At 54.7% G+C, this 17,562-nt stretch overlaps 8 protein-coding genes across 8 annotated transcripts; 4 read left to right on the top strand and 4 right to left on the bottom strand.

Moving 5' to 3' along the window:
• Nucleotides 1-557: 557 nt before the first annotated feature.
• On the top strand, nucleotides 558-2,250 carry CORC01_12551 (uncharacterized protein; the record flags this gene model as incomplete). Its single annotated transcript, XM_022624171.1, has 2 exons — nucleotides 558-659; nucleotides 889-2,250. 2 exons carry the CDS (start codon nucleotides 558-560, stop codon nucleotides 2,248-2,250), a joined length of 1,464 nt encoding a protein of 487 aa, XP_022469318.1.
• Nucleotides 2,251-2,525: 275 nt separating this feature from the next.
• CORC01_12550 (elongation factor Tu GTP binding domain-containing protein) lies at nucleotides 2,526-4,736 on the bottom strand (the record flags this gene model as incomplete). The annotated part of the gene is made up of 5 exons (XM_022624170.1): nucleotides 2,526-2,890; nucleotides 2,945-3,742; nucleotides 3,797-3,985; nucleotides 4,087-4,618; nucleotides 4,683-4,736. The coding sequence occupies 5 exons, from the start codon at nucleotides 4,734-4,736 to the stop codon at nucleotides 2,526-2,528; spliced, it is 1,938 nt and encodes a 645-aa protein (XP_022469317.1).
• Nucleotides 4,737-6,144: 1,408 nt separating this feature from the next.
• CORC01_12549 (LSM domain-containing protein) lies at nucleotides 6,145-6,595 on the bottom strand (the record flags this gene model as incomplete). Its single annotated transcript, XM_022624169.1, has 4 exons — nucleotides 6,145-6,185; nucleotides 6,237-6,273; nucleotides 6,328-6,417; nucleotides 6,473-6,595. 4 exons carry the CDS (start codon nucleotides 6,593-6,595, stop codon nucleotides 6,145-6,147), a joined length of 291 nt encoding a protein of 96 aa, XP_022469316.1.
• Nucleotides 6,596-7,340: 745 nt separating this feature from the next.
• On the top strand, nucleotides 7,341-9,596 carry CORC01_12548 (uncharacterized protein; the record flags this gene model as incomplete). Its single annotated transcript, XM_022624168.1, has 1 exon — nucleotides 7,341-9,596. The coding sequence occupies one exon, from the start codon at nucleotides 7,341-7,343 to the stop codon at nucleotides 9,594-9,596; it is 2,256 nt and encodes a 751-aa protein (XP_022469315.1).
• Nucleotides 9,597-10,052: 456 nt separating this feature from the next.
• CORC01_12547 (GlcNAc-PI de-N-acetylase) lies at nucleotides 10,053-11,174 on the bottom strand (the record flags this gene model as incomplete). Its single annotated transcript, XM_022624167.1, has 3 exons — nucleotides 10,053-10,677; nucleotides 10,768-10,870; nucleotides 10,949-11,174. 3 exons carry the CDS (start codon nucleotides 11,172-11,174, stop codon nucleotides 10,053-10,055), a joined length of 954 nt encoding a protein of 317 aa, XP_022469314.1.
• Nucleotides 11,175-12,191: 1,017 nt separating this feature from the next.
• Nucleotides 12,192-12,947, top strand: CORC01_12546 (uncharacterized protein; the record flags this gene model as incomplete). The annotated part of the gene is made up of 2 exons (XM_022624166.1): nucleotides 12,192-12,582; nucleotides 12,646-12,947. 2 exons carry the CDS (start codon nucleotides 12,192-12,194, stop codon nucleotides 12,945-12,947), a joined length of 693 nt encoding a protein of 230 aa, XP_022469313.1.
• A 15-nt stretch (nucleotides 12,948-12,962) lies between these two features.
• CORC01_12545 (uncharacterized protein) lies at nucleotides 12,963-13,832 on the bottom strand (the record flags this gene model as incomplete). The annotated part of the gene is made up of 2 exons (XM_022624165.1): nucleotides 12,963-13,260; nucleotides 13,324-13,832. 2 exons carry the CDS (start codon nucleotides 13,830-13,832, stop codon nucleotides 12,963-12,965), a joined length of 807 nt encoding a protein of 268 aa, XP_022469312.1.
• A 1,325-nt stretch (nucleotides 13,833-15,157) lies between these two features.
• Nucleotides 15,158-16,917, top strand: CORC01_12544 (uncharacterized protein; the record flags this gene model as incomplete). The annotated part of the gene is made up of 2 exons (XM_022624164.1): nucleotides 15,158-15,535; nucleotides 15,736-16,917. 2 exons carry the CDS (start codon nucleotides 15,158-15,160, stop codon nucleotides 16,915-16,917), a joined length of 1,560 nt encoding a protein of 519 aa, XP_022469311.1.
• Nucleotides 16,918-17,562: the final 645 nt, after the last annotated feature.

The raw sequence follows: 17,562 nt of genomic DNA, 5'->3' as shown, positions 1-17,562 counted from the left end.
CGAACTGATTTAGATATCGCACTGCTTCCCTGCTGACGAAGGGGGCTTACCCCGATACGAAACAAGGTTAGCGCAGAATTCCCGGAATACGAACAGAGGTTAGACTCATTTTGAGGCCCCGCCTGCTTCATCCAATCATACCCACCACAGAAGCAAAGGACTATGGATCGGCCCCGGGGACGACGTCGATCGGGCCTCAATGATCGGAGGGGTTTCCGGAGCAGTGGGCCTCGTAAACTCCGGAAGGATCAAAAAAGGGGCCCGGGTTTTTTCTCCTGCGCTGACGCTTTTCCCCTCCCTGCGGCTCTTTTTCCTCCTTTCGTACTTGCCGGCAGCCTCGCATCACTCTCATCTCACCTCACGTCAACGGTTACGTGTTTGTTCACTCGTTGAGGGTTCTCTACCTTGAACTGTGTCAGACCGTCTAACACGCACAAACGCACGTATCGCGGAACGCCAAACCAGGGTGCCGGCCACGCTAGGTAACAAGCCCGGGTTCCAAGACGATCTGGTCATTGTTGTCCCAATCTTGGATCATCTCAGTAAAGGCTGAAGAAATGCCCGCTTCGGAAACACCTCCGAGTGACGACGCGCGCAAGCGCAGAGCTCATAAGAAGTCTAGAAAGGGATGTGGAAACTGCAAGTTGCGGCGGGTCAAAGTACGTATCACCTCCAAAGCGTCCATTCCATGAACTTGAGAATTCGCCATGCGCCGTACCGAATTCTTGACCATGTCCGCGAACCTGGCCCCATCATGCTTCATCCAGCCATCCCTCATTGGGACCCTCGGGTACAGCCCCAACACGGGTCCGTATCCGGGATGGCCGTCCAGCTCTCGCCTACATACGACGGAGATATGTAGTTCACGGCGTCTAACAGCCAACATAGTGCGACGAAACTAAACCCAAATGCGTGAAATGCGTCTCCTACGGTGTGACGTGCTCCTACGCTCCCACCTCCGCCGCGACGGCCCTGTCCGTGGAGGTGGCCTTCAAAGTCGACCTATCGTCTACTGTTACTACTACTACTACAATTACAACTACTACTCCCACACCTCCTCAACCCAAACAAAGGACTTGTTCCGCTCCTCCGCTCCAGAGAGCCGCCCCTCCTCCTCGAGCTCAGCCCCCTTTCCCGCCCCGTTACGTCCCTCCGCCGTTACCATGCACAGGTTCCATGGAGAGCCCGGACGCGGCGTACCAGTTGACCCCAACAGATGTCCGTCTCCTCGAACGGTTCCAGAAGAGGACGATCCTGAGCCTCGGGACCCCGCGCAGCAGATCAATCTACGAGAAGAAGACTCTGCCCATTGCATTCTGCGTAAGCCTCGTACCCCCAAACCCCCCCCTTTCCTCTGATCTACCACCTAATAAAACCATCAAGCACCCCGTCGTAATGCACACCGTTATAGCAATGACCCACCTCCACGATATGTCCTTGACCCCAAACCTGCCCCCTACCCCCGGCACCCAGACGGCCCTAGCCTACCACTGGTACCGCGGCGTCTCCCTCCTCCACCGCAAGCTCTCAGCCCCGATCCTCCCCGCCGAGCGCGACGCCCTCTGGCTGGCCTCAGCCTTTATCGGCGTCGCCGCCTTTGCCAACGTCGCCACCCTCGCCGCGCCCCGCGACGCCTGGCCCCTGCGTGACGCGTGCGCCTCGGACCTGGACTGGATGAAGCTGGGCGACGGGAAGAAGCAGGTCTGGAAGATGACGGATACGCCGTGCGCGCCGCGCGGGGTATTTTCCGACGTGGCGAACGAGTTGTACGCGCAGTTGATGCAGCCCGATGTGCTCCCCATCGGCGGTGACGATGGGGGCGAGGACGGAGGGACGACGACGGGCACGTGGAGCCCCCTGCCAGAGGGCTTCGCGGATCTCTTTGGCCTCCGCGAGGACCCCACGCACGCGAACCCGTACTTCTCCGCCGCCGTGTCCCTGGTCGCGTGCTGGCGGATCCCCGCGTCGGCGGACCCGGACTCACGGGAGCTGGTGAAGCCATTCATGGGGTTCATCAGCAAGCTGGACCCGCGCTTCCGGAGGCTGCTCGAGGAGAAGGACGAGCGGGCGATGCTGCTGCTGGCGTACTGGTTCGCGCGGGTGTGTGACCGGAAGCACTGGTGGATGTGCAAGCGGGCCGTGCTGGAGACGTGGGCGATTTGTGAGTACCTAGAGACACGGTGGAAGGGGCGGTGGGAGGTGAGGCTGGTTGAGTTCCCGCGGATGATGGCGGATCAGTGCGGGTTGTGATGGTGTTTGGTACCATAAGATATCCCACAGCATTGATTCGAGTGGACTGAGAATGATCACTTGGCTAGCGAATAAGATGCGCAGATACTGCACGTTGAGAGCAGGTGAGATCAACAAGTGCAAATGATATTTAAATGAATGTACGAGACACGCAGAGAAGCGCGTCTCCTGACAAATGTACATCTTGGTATCGCTCAAAATCCAATGCTTCCTCGCCGCAATAATGAACTCAAACCGCTCAACGCCCAATTACACAATTGCCAAATGCATTTCATTTACGCTCCAACCTTGACCTCCTGACCGTTAGCAGGCTTCTCGCCATTCTCCTCGTCGTTACCGTTCGCCGCGCTGCCCTCGTCCGTTGCAGAGTCGCCGTGCGGGTACAGCGGCTTGCTGGCATCGTAGCCAATTGACTTGACTATCCCTAGACCTTTGGTCCTGCCCTCTCGGAACAGAAGCCGGTCCCCAGGGGCGAGATATTCGGGTCGCTGGACGAACCGGAATGCCACCGTTGCCCTGTCACCAGTTCGAATGTACGGGCGGTCCACGTCGATGATTGCGCACGTCTGCGAGACTGGGCCGACGTGCAGCATGGCCTGGTACTTCGTCTTGATGGTGGTTGCGTGAGAGAGAATCAAAACTAGAGAGTATTTCAGCGTGAGCGTCGCCTTGGAGCTTGTTAGGTATGACTCACCTTCTGCAATGAACTCTCTGTGAACCTTGGGCGCTGGCTGTCCTTCGAGCTTGGGCAGAACAACCATGCCTTTCCTGACATCCTTGCGCCGGACCTTCTTTAAGGCGAAAGACGCCGATTGCCCCGCAGAAGCAGCCGGCACCGCCAGCCGCTTGCGTTCGATGGATCGAATGCTGGTAGACGTAAACTGTCCCAAAGAATCCGGACCAATGAGCACGTTGTCACCGGCGTGGATGACGCCGGCTTTGATAATTCCCGAGACGACAGTGCCGACGAAAGGAACCGAGAACGTGTCATTGACGTGGAATTCGAAGGGTGCGTCCGAATCGTAGCGTCCGTGGTGCGGCAAGATGTTCAGGAACGTCCGAACCAAGTCGAGGTTCTCCCCCGTGACGTTGGAAACCTGGAAAACAGGGCATATTCTCTGGCTGATGAACTGAGTGGCTGTGTTTATGCACTCCTCACGGTCCTTGATGAAGATTGGAATCTTTCGCGCTCCTGGACTCTTTAAGATCTTGGTGATCTGGCTGATGGTCTGCTCGAGAATCTGGGGCGGGCAAATATCGATCTTGGTGATGACAACCATTACTGGTACGTTGAGGGCTAGGGCAATGCCCAAGTGCTCTTTACTCATGCCTATCAGGCCGTTGTTGGCCGCAACCATCAACAGGCAGTAATTTGGGCTGCTCGACAGCAGACCGAAGACGGTCGTTCGCAAGTACTTTTCATGGCCTGCCAAATCAGTAAAGGTAATGACCTTGGCGCTGCGCTTTCCAATCTCCTCCCACGACAGTTTCCCTAGTACGTCGTTAGTGAGTTCGTTCTGGTGGCATGGGCCAGGATGGTGCCTACGTCCGGGGGTGTCAGAGACGACAACATCTCCAACAGTGTCGAAACCCAGGATCTCCATGCCCACAGAGCTGGTTCTGCCAGTCTCAATCTCGTGCTTGTGACGGAACAGATTCACTCGCGCACGTCCTCTGCCGTCGTCGAGGTCTCCCTTTACCAGGACTCCCAGAAGAGAACTCTTTCCAGCATCGACTACGACAATTGCGTTAGTCTGCATCGATAACTGTATGCATACTGCGAGAGGACCAGCTCGCCCAGCAAGCTTGTCAATGGCAGAGGTAGGGGATACATACCATTGCCAACCACAGCTATTCGGGTCTCAATAACATCTTCCACTGTTGCTGGCGTCTGGCGAATCATGATCTTGCCACTGCAATGGCTGTCTTTGCCAGACTGAGCGCTCGGGGCCTCGACCTCGCCACCGACGTTCTTGGTGATGAGCGTATGGCAGTCGGATCGTATCCTCTTGGCAGCCTCCTTGAGTCTGTCATATGCCTTGTCCCACTGCTCTATTGACAGTCCCATCGACTCGCCATTGTTCTCGAAACCAAGCTCGAACACGGTCTCCCCATGGCCCTCTAATATCCTCTCCTGGATCACCGCCTCCAACTTCTGAAGCGTGGCATCATCATCAGTGCCCAGCAGGAGATCCTTCAACCGGACGCTAGGAGTAGGCTCGGCCAGGTCGAGGTTGTCAAAGAGTTCGTCGAGCTCGGCATGCTGATGTTCTGGGGGGTCGGTGGCCTTGATATCTTCGGCCGGCTTTGCGCTAGGGTACCGCAACGCTTGCTGCTTCTCGACGTACTCGGCAAAGTCGCTAAGAGCCTGTAGGAGAATGGTCAGCGATTGTCGGGGCGAGAGACATTCAAACTTGGTGGGATGTCCGTACAGCTTCGCCCTTACGCTTCTCGTGCGGTAATGACTTTATGTTCTTGCTTGTCATGGTGGGGTGATGGGAGCGGTTATATTCGTATCCTTAGAATCATTGATGCGTGTCAGAAACAATACAAATGACTTGTGGAATATGGTTGATGGAATTGATTGCCCAGGTACAGTGTAGCGTGGTAGGTAAGGTAGGCTATATAGAGAGGGGCGAAATTTTAGTTCTGATAAAATTGGCGTCGCGAGAGGACCGAGAAAGGAGTCATCGATTGACTCGGAGCGGCGAAGTCTTAAAGCAGTGACAGTCGAGGCCACAATCTCTCTCCACACCACACCCGGGTGACAGAATGCCCCGCTGCTTTACTGATCGTTTATTCTGGGGCCATCTGTCCGAACCCTGCCGAGGCTCCTTGACATCTCTGCCTAGGTATGAGATTATGAAGTGTAATAATGTTATCTGCAAGATATGCTCCCATGAGCTACTAGGGAAAAATAATTCCAGGATATAACCAGTGCTGTCCTCATTGGCTTCGAAACGAGCCTCGCTACTTGACCTCGCCACGCATTCTGCATCACACGTCAAATTGGTGCAATTACAGGAACACAATGGCTAGAATCCCGACGACGACGGTCTAAAGCAGCGTTGACATCATGAGTAACTCGGCGGGGCTTATCGATAAGAGCTCTTGCACGGGCCAGCACCGACATTGGCACGACTGGATCGCAGAATGTGGAGCCCCGGATTGTGCCTTGATTGAGGTTCCCACGGGTTGAATGATCTACAGTTGGTTCAGCCTTGATTACCCGCGTGGCTTGATAGGATACTCAGCAAAAAGCTTGCAGCCAACCAAAGTGCACTTGTGTGTGACTTAGGCATTCTATCGCTTGTTTGTGGGTTGATCTGCGGCTGTGTTTGCTGCGCCCCTTGCCTGACCTGATTGACGGCGGCCAACCACGAGGGAAAAAGAGTCATGAAATCACGCGAAACTGCGCATTCAGAACTTGCAATGGCACAAAAGAATGCTCTGGGAACCCTGATGAGGTCGAATGGGCTATCGTGTGCTCCATTGCTAGAAATTCTATTTGAACAGCAAACAACAAGGATGAGTGTCTGGTTATCCTCGGCGAGTTTCCCCGGGTTGTTCCTTAACCATGACTTTGAAGCGGTCGAGCGCCCCTGACTGCACCATCCTACCAAATTACAATATATTGTAGTGGCACAGGTTCTGCAACAGACCCGGGGATTCCAAAGTGGTCTCAGGATAAGGGTATATGGGAGGAGACCGCACTGAAATTCGTGATGAAGAGGAACAACTGTCTCCCCCCAATGTCACAGCGAGGGACATCAACGCGCTTTATCGGCGGAGTGGTGAACGTCATCGTCGGCTCGGGAGTACTTGGTGTTGGCTCCAAATCAAAGCCGCTTGATGGCGCTTGATGTCGATGGTCGATAGGTGATCCCGTAATGGTTATGAGGATGTTTGAGGCGAGATGAGAACAACACTGTCACCTGCAAGCCTGTCAGTTGTCTGGCCTGCTCCTGAGATGGATCACAACTAACCTCGGACAAAAAGCATTTCCGACTTCCTGCTGATAGTCTGCGACACACTGTCAGCTTTTTGTGAGAGTTGAAGCTCGTCTGACTTTCTCACCTTCACTTCCTCATCTTCCTCATCCTCATCCACCACATAGATCGTCTCCTCAACCTCTCCCAGAACAAGATTGCAATGACTATCGTATGCCTATGTTCTGAGTTAGCATGCCTCATGCAGCTCCTAGGCACGCATCACGACTCACGTGAAGTCTGCCCTTGAGATCACGGTCGCCTCTAAGCTTGACGAATACTACTTCGTCAAGCAGAAGCTTGACGAGGTCAAGAGGCTCCTGGACATGCGTGGTGTCTTCGCCGGCGTCCGCCATGGTGATATGAAGAGTGAGAGTCGGGTTAATGAGAAGGGAGCAGGGGGGTTCTGTGAGCAGATAGATGGACACGGTTTCTCGATGAAGACACAACGATTCAACTGGGATGGCCGAGAGGCGGTGGTGGGGCCAGGCACAGGAGGAACTGTGCATTTTGCGCGCGCCAAAGCTCCGCTGCACGTCATTGGTCGCGACTTCCGGAGCCGGCAAAAGCAATAGTCCGGCTGCTCTCAGCCCACAATCCAAAGGAACCGTGCCACGGCACACCGGGAGGTGGGCCAGGAATGGGTCTTGCCCCAGGTCTGCGTGGAGCTTCCCGTCCCTTGTCCAGGATGGCACGGTTGGATGACAAGGGAGCAGGGCACTAAAACAGGCACTTGCAGCACTTATGTTATAACTGGGAGTGGGCGAGAAGGAGGAGGAGGCGGCGGCAAGCATCGGCGGCGGCGGCAGTGGGAGAGGAAAGTTGGGGAAGCCGTCGGGCAATAATACGCCTCGACCAGCTTAAATTGTGCTGGGGGGGGGGAGCTGTGCCTTCCAGTGTGTTGACTACCTTACCTACCTTACGTGGTCCCCCTTTCGCCGTGAGGGGACAAACAGCTTGTTATTTGTCTTCGCGCCCGACATCTCCCCTCACGCGAGCAATTCTTTGCCAGCCACGTCTTGGAAGGAACACTTCCTCTTGGCCATGCCACTGGCTTCGAGTTACATTCAATGACATGGTTCGATCCAGACCTCGTCCACCATGATACCAGCTGCTGAGGCCAATGGCTTTCGACATCTGCTCCGGCAGCAGTCGCCTCCTCGCGGCACCCCCTCGCAAATCTTGTCTGCTCGTCTACGAAGATTTACCCGGCACCGTTCCTCTTTTTCCATAGTAGCAGCTCCCACAAGAATATTGATCCCACGACACGGGCCGAGTCTCTCGGCGAGACTTCTGTCCCAGTTACATGAGCCCTATTTCGACACCTCGGCGCCTGCGATCAAGTCGCGCCCAGATTCTCCCTCTCCCAACGCGAATCTCTTCGACCTGCTCCGGGCGGTCCAGTCGCAGGATACAACCCAAATACTGAAGAGTGTCATAGCCCTAGCACGTCACCCACGGCCCCTTGAGGCGGCAGACGCATTGCACAAGCTATCACCAACTACGTTTTCGGAAATTGTGCGTTCCCTGGATCCCTCCCGTGTCGGCTGCCGTAGCGATGCGACTCACGGTCTGCGACTCGAGAACGGTCTCGGCCAGTACAGCTCCCTTGCCTCGGTGGTCGATCAATTCGGTGTGCCTAAAATCTACAAAAACACCTTTGAATCATTACGTATTCTATTCGGTCTGAGATCCTACCATGGCAACGAACCGTCACGACTCGACTATCTAGTTCTCCTTAGATGCGCCGGTGCTGCATCCAACGTCCAGGCCGCAACAGAAGTTTGGCATATGACCAAGGGGGAAGAAGACGGCCGCCACAGAAATGGGCAGGACTATACCGAATACTTCAAGACCCGGTTCCTCACAGACCCAGCCTACTCACACCATGATAAGAGTAGGCTGCGAATGCGACCCCGTAATTTAAATGGTCGTAGGAAGCACTTCAACGACACCCGGCTTTTGTGGCCCCTTGAGAGACTGAGACTCAGCGCTTTTGCCAACAGGAGGTTCAGCTACGGCCGTGCCAGTTGGCAACCGACTCATGACTTACATCGCCTCCTCAGTCTGCCCGCGCCTGTCGAACGAATGCGTTCTTTCATCCGCCGCAAGCACAAAGTAGTGGACGAAGAGTTCTACTGCGCGTACCTCTTAGCATGCGCACGCGCGGGTTCTGTCAGGGAGATGACTCAAATTCTCCGGAGAGTCTGGGATATCAGAATTACGGACAAGAAAGATCATCGAGCAGCAACAATCGTAAGTGGCAACAGGGCGGACAATGGCAAGCGATTACCCACGCCAACACAGCCTTTGATCAACGCCATCGTGCAGTCGTTTGGTTGCACTGGTCATGTCATTCTTGCCAAAAAACTGATTGAGTACATCTCTACAAGATGGAGCATCCCCATACCGCCAGACACCTGGTCCTCGCTCCTTGAATGGACCTACATTATATCTTCTAGACCGGTCACTCGAGAGTACAAGACTTTGAGAGACAACGGCAGGACCGTTCGCGCGAGCGACGTGTTGGCCGTGTGGGACGCCATGACGGCTGAACCCCACCTTGTCAAGCCCGGTTTTCACGACATTGACCTTTACACTAGGTCAATGATTGCTTCTGGGAGACTGGACGAAGCGTGGGATTCAATAAGGCTTAGTTGCGCCGAGCACGACTCTCTATGCGAGGAAGTCGGAACAGCTCTGTTCGAGAGCCTTTTCCCCTCGCCACCGCCAGCTTCAATTTGTCGTCACCAGCGACTAAAAGCTCAACAACACTTGTCCTGGTACTACATCCAACGCTCGTGCCAGCAATGGTTGCGAGAAGCCAGCGTACGCTTACGCCGCGAGCCCTCGCTGGGATCCCGGATAATTCCTCACTTTCTTCACGATTTTCGCCGTTTTCTCCCTGATCCAATCACGTACTCGACGTATGGAGGGACTGTAAGGATCGCGAACCAAGAAACCGCTGCCCCAAGAATCAGATGGGTGAGGCAGGTTATTCGCGCCGAGCCAACTGTGAGACTTGCTCCTGATCCAAGCCGGCCAAAGGTTTCTACACCGGAGGGCGCTGGGGAGGACGTGAAGCCCGTACCTATCGTCTCCGAGATGGGCGACCAGGTCTACGAGAGCATGGCAATTACCCTGAGACGATCGAGCCGACGATTGGTCCGCCAACGAAGGGAGGGCAGATTTGGAGAGCTAGAGCGTCGCCTACGATTCAAGCTCAACATAGCAGCCGACCAGGGGCTTGTTACCGGAGGAGAGGCGATTCGCGGGGCCGGGGCTATGAAATCGCCCCTGTCACGAAAGATCGGATTATTATACCAGAAAGAGGTTTTGAAGGCCTTGATGTGGTAGCATGTGACAGATCATGGCGAGATCGATCCGTGGCTGCTGGAAAACGAGGGGGAGGCTATGACTGTCGGGAGTTGCCGTAAACAATCAAATGAAATACCAACGTCTCGAAAAGAAAATGTGATTGGCTATCAGATCCTAATGTGAAGTTATGTGACAACTCTATCAATGAGTACTGTTCAAGAGTTGGAGATGTGCAGATGTACTCGGTTCTCATCCTACGGGATACGTGATATTCATTGTGTAACTGCAACGCTGATGATTTTGTAACCCGGCTGTGTATATGATATATGTCCAAAACACATGGAGCCCATGCAAAAACGCCTGCTCATGATGAAGGATGGGGGGTATGAGATGCTAGGATATGCCTTTCTTTTCAATCCATGCTCTTCCAACAACTCCTTTTTCCTCCTTCTCTTCTTCTCCTCTCGCAACCAAGTCTCATACATTGCGCAGCTCTCACGCCTTGGTCTCCTCGTCGCCCTCGACCTTTTCCAGCCGTAGGTCGTTGAGAACCATGTACCTGCTCAGCGAGATCCAGCCGTAGCGGAACCAGACCATCTGGCTCTTGTGCGCCGTGGTCATTGCGCTCCACGCCGTGGCCCAACCACCCTTGGCGCCCAGCTCGCTGAGGAACACCAGCGCCGTCGGGTGGTAATTGTCATCCTCTTCCTCGTCCTCCTCGTCGCTGTCTTCGTCGTCCTCCTTTTTCGGCTTCTTGGGTGGTTTCGGGGGGTTGCTGCCAGCCGTGGTCGCCCAGGAGAAGAGCGTGGGGAGGGCGTCGAGGAAGTTGCTGTACTTGCGCGCGAAGGAGACCGAGGTCAGGGTGTACAGGTCGACGGGGGAGGGCCAGCGCGGGTCGGTGGAGAGCGCGGCGATGAAGGCGCGGGCGCCGTGGTATAGGGAGATGTGGTTCGGGTGGGAGGAGACGCCGGTCGAGTCAAAGGTGATGAGGACGTCAATGTTGGCGTCGGGTTCTTCGCCGGCAGCGCGCTGGCGGGCGAGCTGCGGGGCGAAGGCGCGGCCGAGGAGGGTCGCGATCTTGGTCTTGTCCCAGACGTTGGTCATTGAGTCTTGAAAGTCGCTGTTGGTCCCGGGAGGCGGTCAGATTAGCTCGTCCGGGGTCTGGAAGTGTGGAGTGAGGGGCAGTGGGTAGGGAGAGGGAATTGCTCACGGGCTGTCAATGACAAAAACGTCCTGCTCCTGCCGCAGACCGAGCTTCATGCCGCTCTTGATCAATTCCTTCTTGCGAGTCTCGCCTAAGCCGTCGGCGTTGCCTACACGGTTGCCGCTGTTGTCAGCCATGGCGTCCTCTTGGCCCTTTCGGCAGCACCTCGCGCAAGAGGTCTTCTAACCTGAGCTCAGACATAGAATCTTGACATGGTTGCCCGTATCCGGTTTGGTGAGGGCCAAAACAGTTGGCGCAAAGAACATGGCCTCATCGTCAGGGTGTGCGATCAAGAGACAGATGCGTTTGTTCTCCAAGGTTGGGAGGCGCGGCGTGATCAGCGGAACCAGGTACATGTACAACGCGGGTGCAACAGCCACCAGCAAGGCGCCGAGGAACATTATCCAGCCCATTGTCGATTCAGAGTGGCGCGTCTTCCAACACTAGGCAGTTCTGGTATTGCGATCTCGTTTCGTCGGTGAGGAGATTTCGAGTTCCCCGAGGTGGGGTCGTTTTTGAGGGTGGTATTTCGAGGATGCGGTGTGGCGTACGTCGACGGGCCACAGCCTTGCGCGAGGGATGACGGGCTCTGGAAGATCGCAAAAGGTCTGTGATGAGGAGGAAGAGGTCCTGTAGGAACTTGTGAGAGCCGCAGAGCAGCACTAGATGCAAGAGAGTGATCACGAGGAAGGCGGCATCGCGCGGATTGGAGAGCACAAGAGTGAGATGCCACCTTGCGATTTGGGGGACCCTGGTCTAATCTCTGAGGAGTTTCTTAGCGACAACGGGTGGTGGTAGTGGCTATCAATGGTGGTGTGGGTGGTCGCAAATAGCGGGAGACGATCGGCTGGGAAATTGGATGACCCTGGACCCGGACGATTCGGTGCCTCTTGTCGGTCGGAACTGGCGCGTTGCGCTGCGTCGTCGGTGTGTGTCGCACCCGTTGCCTTCCCGAAAATGCAGGCGGTGACAGACCGCGGAACGGGGTCCTGACGAGACTAAATATGCCCAGAGGGGCGAGCGACGGCTGGCGATTGGCCAGCTGAAGCGCATGTCATGCGACAGGGCATGGGTTCGTTTTGGTCACTGGACCGATGGCCTGCAGGGGCCAGGGAGCTCTATTTTTCAGGAGCCCAGGACAGCTTACCTTAGGTAGACCAGCTGGACCCTAGTGGGCTGAAGCTGTGAGCTGACGGCGGGACAACCAACTGTCAAACCGTAAACTGTGTCTTTGTCAGCCGGAGAGCACGCGACCAGACGACACATCCGACGATATCATACCTTGCAGCTGTCAGTGAGCTGCATCTCACGGACGGAATTATCACAGCGGTGATATCGCCGAAGCTCGAGTTGTGCTTCTTGAGCAGATTGGCGAAGGACGGCCAGGGCAAACCTCAACCACCAAGTCGCTGAGTGCTTACCAGCCAAACATGGCCAAGAAGGGCAAGGAAAAGAGGGTGAAGGACCCCAAGGGAATTCCCCTAGCTCAGCCTGATCGGTCGGCCCCCAGCGAAGCCACTTTGCTGCAGCTGGCTCAGGAGCGAGGGCTTTTCAAGCAGGCCGACAGAGACCCGCGGAATAAGCACTTGCCCAAGGGTGCCGTCCGAATCGAAAGGCCCGGTGGCGAGGAGAGTGACAGTGATGGGGAAGACGACGAAGAGGCCTTGTTATCTCCCTTGGTGGACCGTATCATGGACACGCTGCTGTGGACTGTGAGTCTCGCCATGCTGCACGGCACATTCGATGTGCTCGTCCAGAACCAGTACGCCAAGGAGATCGAATGGCCCAATGTTTTCAGCCGCACGCTCATTGCGTTATTGGGTGAGTATCGAGTCAGTCCTTCTAGTATATTGTTCCTTTGCTGATGGCGATGGCGACTGGTAGTGCTCTTTTTCCTCTTCTATAACCTTCATGCTTTCCCTTCCAGCCCAACTCTTGTCCCGGGATTGCCGGCTCGTTATCAGCATCCCATCCGACAGGCCATCTTCTTCGTGGCTGGCGCGTGGGCTGGATGCCACCTGATTTACATTACCAACAAGTTCAGCTATCTGTACATCATGAAGCAAGCGCCGACGTTGGGATGTGTGTGGATTTGGTCGGTCCTGGAGCTTGACCTCCCCGTGGCCGTGGCCAATCTCGGGGTAGCGGGTGCTTATTTGCTGCAAGGAGGATACACCATTAAATAGGTGATTCGCGAGTCATTATTTGGACCTCGACCGCTTGGTGGACACCGAGCTTGCCCGCCGGTGGTGCCCTCGCTTCGTCAGCTCGCTCGGAAATTGTTGCGAAGGACTGGATAACCGGCGCGACTTGACGGCGTCGGTCAACGGTGAATCAGGGCCGTGACTGAGCCGACTTCGGTGCATTAGGCGATAGACGAGATCCTCCAGCCGATGGATCTGGGCTCTCTGCTCAGCAATCTGGTTCTCCATACGAATAAAGCTCTCTTCGGACTTGGCCTCCATCCACGTGGTCCTTGATTCCAAATCTCGAATTCGGCTGCGACGAACAATCAGTACTTAGTAACGGCGACCAGACGCAGGGCAGTGACGGGAGCCTTACGAAGAAATCATGCTCATTTGCGTGAATTGCACTCGTGCCGTCAATGCTTCCCTCTGGCGAACCAACTCTAGCGTTTTGGTTCGGACCGGCAGCCAAGCCATGGCGACATTGGTCGTGAAGCTCCAACTCTTGGGAACGAGAGTCCATTTACCCTGATTTTCGGCATCCTGGCCCGCAGCCTTCGTCTCGGCCTCAGCCAGCAGTTCCAGGATACGCTTTTCCAGCTTGATCAAGTCATCCATCACGAAGGCGTACATCTGGTATTCAGGTTGGTGAGGATGAGGACCTCCTGATCTTTCACCGGCTGTCCGAATCAGGTCCGAGAGCCATGTTGATTCCGTCTTAAACCAGGACAGCGAGGCCTTGACGCGAAAATACTCGTCGTCGCTGTTGCGCAGGTATGTAATTCGGACGTACACCGCTGCAACAATCGCGACGACAAACGTGAGGATTCCGGCGACATTGGCCGCAATCGACAGAGGACTGTCCTGCTGTGACGACTGGTCCATGGGAACGGTTTAGGGGACGGCGATTGCGGCTACGTGAGGCAACACCAGGTTTGCAGGAGAGTCATGACAACCTAAAAGGCTCTCGGTCAACGGTCGACTTATTCTCACGGGCCTGAGCTGACAGCTGACGGCACTGAGTCGAAGCGGAGCTGGGAAGCAAGGGAGGTTTGGAAGGAGCTTTGGAGCTCAGAGAAGCCCCCAGGAGGAAGGTACCTGTGGACCCCTGGCGCACCCGCCGCTAAGATTTTAGCGCCGTTCTCGGCTTCCCGTAGTGGGGCCGATTTTCACGTCGTTCCGGGCACACGTGATATCGAATTATCGACGACAGACTCACGATGTCGCAACTTGATTCTTTAGATTCTCTGGAATGATGAGCAGTTCGTATTATATTTGGAAATCTAAGGCCTTACTGTGCTCTTAATCGGTGATGGTCCCTGAATTTCATGAAGCCAGCCACTCTTAAGCCGGACGACAGCGGGGTGGTGCTGAGGAACCGGAATATCTCATACAATGGCATCAGTGACATCAAATAATAAGGGGGGGAAACATCAGACATCTCATTCATATGAATCATCGGGTATGATAATTCATGCTCTCGACAGTTGGTTCTCGTTATGAAGCCAGTTTTTCTGGCCGTCTCACTGAGCTCTGCGAGAATACCGACCTGAAGGCTGAACAACACCTGGTGCAAGTAATGGACGAGAAGCGTACTTCCATTCTCTGAGCACCCTCTCGCCCAAGCCTCCGTGAATCATTTAACCGGCTTGCCTATATACTGTGAATCAGTAGTCATCTGATTTCCCTCGCTTAAAGTGCGTGGAACCGGCAGTGCTTCTAGGTAGGGTCCCTACCTCGTTTTGCTTTGCTCACCGGGCCAACGGCCCCCCCAGATATCAGGAAATCCATTACCACGGAAAGAGCCAGGCGCTTTCGTAGGATATTATTCTTGCTCCTTCCTCCGACTTGCGTGTTTGCATAGTAGCGCGAGAGCCACCGATTATCTTCTCACCGCTCTCGGTTGACCTCTTGTGGACGAAGGACACGCGCTCGATTCCTCACCCTCCCACCCACCTATCTACCGGAAATCTTTTTTCCCACCCTTCAAACTTTTCTCTCCCCCCTCCACCCTACTTTTCGAGTCTTCAACCTTCGCAATCTTCTTGCTACCACTTTATCTCGATCCATCTCTCTCTCACAAACACTACATTCTCAAACTCATCTCCATCTTCCAAACCCATCACCGCTCGCCAAACTCATCAACGAAGTATTTTCTCCTCCCCCCTTGAAAAAGTTCCAATTTCTAATTATTTTCAGCATCAATCACCATGTCGTCCCCCTACACGATCCCCTACAAGGCTGGCAGTGCCGCTGTCTTTGTCCCGGGTGCTGCCTCTCACCCTGCTTCACCCAAGGAGCACGCAGCGGTGAATATGCAGGGAGGCCGGCAGCCGGCGGTTGCTGGCAAGCCCGACGCTGCTGACACTAGTTGTAGCAAGGGTGAGCCGGTGACCGTTGCTGGCGGTCCCAAGGACGCCATTCCGGCCAAGTTTGCGTCCGCTGTTGCGGCTGCTGCTGGCGGTGGCATTGCCATCGTCACCCCGGGTGGCCTCCAGGGCGTTGGTGGCTCAGCTCCTGCTGGTGCCACCAGTGGCAGTGGCCAGAGTGACCAGGGCAAGAAGAGTGAGGCCATTGGCCTCAACATCGTGAGTTTTACCTTTGTTTTATTTTATTTTTGGGCCTTTGGACAGCAGGAAGGAGCATGACATGTACTAAAATGGCTCTTCCCTTGAGTCTGCTAGATCATGGGAAAGACGGCTCCTATTCTACTTACCTATGGGGCACTCATCATGATTCTCTATGTTCACATCCAAGCCCTTTGATTTCTAATTTCTTTCTTCCACAGGATGTCAATCGCACTCCGTTCGGCTCTGACGGCTGTGATGAGGACTACAAGGATGGCATGCCTCTTTCGCCCACTACGACGACCAAGAGTGCACAGCGCCATGCCACCCGTGCCTTGCCTGTTTTCGAGAAGCAGCTCCAGGCTTCCCGAGCCGAGATTAAGCGACTTCGAAGTGCTCTCAGCGATGCCACTCTCGTCCTTGAGGACCAGGAGATCGAGAAGCTTCGAGCTGCCATTATCGGCTATCAGAAGTCGTGCAAGCAGCTTGAGACTCAGTGCGAGAACTTGTATCAGCAGACCCACGACCTCCAGTCCCAGGCTCAGCGCCTTCACCAGGAGCGAGATGGCGTTCAGTTCAAGAACCGGCGTCTTCAAGATGAGATCCATTCTCTTCGTCGCAAGAACACAGACGCCATGACCGGTATTCAGATTCTCACTGACATGACCGTCGCCATGTACAACATGATCCTTGACAACTGTCCCGAGATCTTGAGCTCTCTTCCAGAGCGTGTCCAGAAGACGGTTGAGTTTGTTCATGAGGAGTGGAAGGATGAGCAGTACCAGCAGTGCTTCTTCCCCAATCAGCTTGCCCCGGCCGTTCCACCTTACAACCTGGTGCCTTACCATACCCCAGTTCCTATTCATGGCAGCATTGATTTCATTCCTTTCCAGAGCGCCAACGATGCTCAGAACGCCAACAGTTCTCAGCACGGCACCGCCGCTCAGAATGGCATCGCCACTCAGAATGACATCTCTACCCACGATGGCACCTCTACCCACGATGGCAACACCGATACTTCTGCCTTCATGCCTTTTGGACATGATCAGCAGTTCATGCAGGAGCAGCGTCCCCGCTGTATTCCCAACCATTCCCCTTCCAACGAGAACGCTAACATCTACCTTCCTGGTCACCCTGGCGTCTTCAGACTGGTGTTGTACAGCCCTGGTGAACAGACTTATGAGGCTCGCAATCCCAATGTCGAGAGTCCTCAGACTCCTTCCAACGGTGGCCCTTCCAACTATGGCCCCTTCAATGCTGGCCCCTACAACGCTGGTCCTGCCAACGGTGGCCCTTCCAATGCTGGCCCTTCCGATGCTGGCCCTTCCAACGATGGCACTGCCGACGCTGGTACTCCCAACACCGCTCACGACCCCCAGACTCCCCCTTCTCGTCAGCACTAGGAGTGAATATTCTTGCAACAAAGACGGCTTCAGTGTGGACTTTGAGCCAAGTATTTTCGACCCCTTCCGATTGAGTAAGCCCTCGATACCAATCGTTTTGATAGCGTGGTCTTTTGACTAACCTCAGTGTCTAGGCAAATAACCACGGTTCCTATGTGTGTAACGATTATGGCCACTTGTGCCTCTGCATCCTTTGCGATACAGTACTTATGCTGAGAGTTAAGAGCTCTGACTATTCATTGAACTTCACAGCAGTTCAATTTTGGGCGTCTTTGTGTCCCCGCTTGGTTTCAGAACGCCTGAAAGTTTGCTAGACTTTGAAAGGATATCCTAGACTTCTCTTGAGTCTTGATCCTGGCTGGTTTACGTCAACCTTGGGTCTTTTGGCAATCACTGCTCTCTGGTCCTACCTTGGCAGCAATGATCAAGCAGGTATAACAACGCTTCTTTTCTTTTGTAAGGTTTTCAAATTCATTCTTCATCGGTTACAATATTTCTTCTTTCACTGTTGAGACCTGCACTTAATACACGTGGCTAGCATGTGGGAAGATGTGCATTGGTCTCTCAGTAGGGAGGCATGGAAGCTTTTACCTTCGCCTTTAATCGACAGCCTAGTCTGTCACCATTTGGCATGGTTTGGTTTGA

Source organism: Colletotrichum orchidophilum (genome assembly GCF_001831195.1).
Source record: "Colletotrichum orchidophilum strain IMI 309357 chromosome Unknown Scaffold_157.1, whole genome shotgun sequence".
In the NCBI taxonomy this organism is placed as follows: domain Eukaryota; kingdom Fungi; phylum Ascomycota; class Sordariomycetes; order Glomerellales; family Glomerellaceae; genus Colletotrichum; species Colletotrichum orchidophilum.
This window is presented reverse-complemented; position numbering and strand designations above follow the sequence as displayed.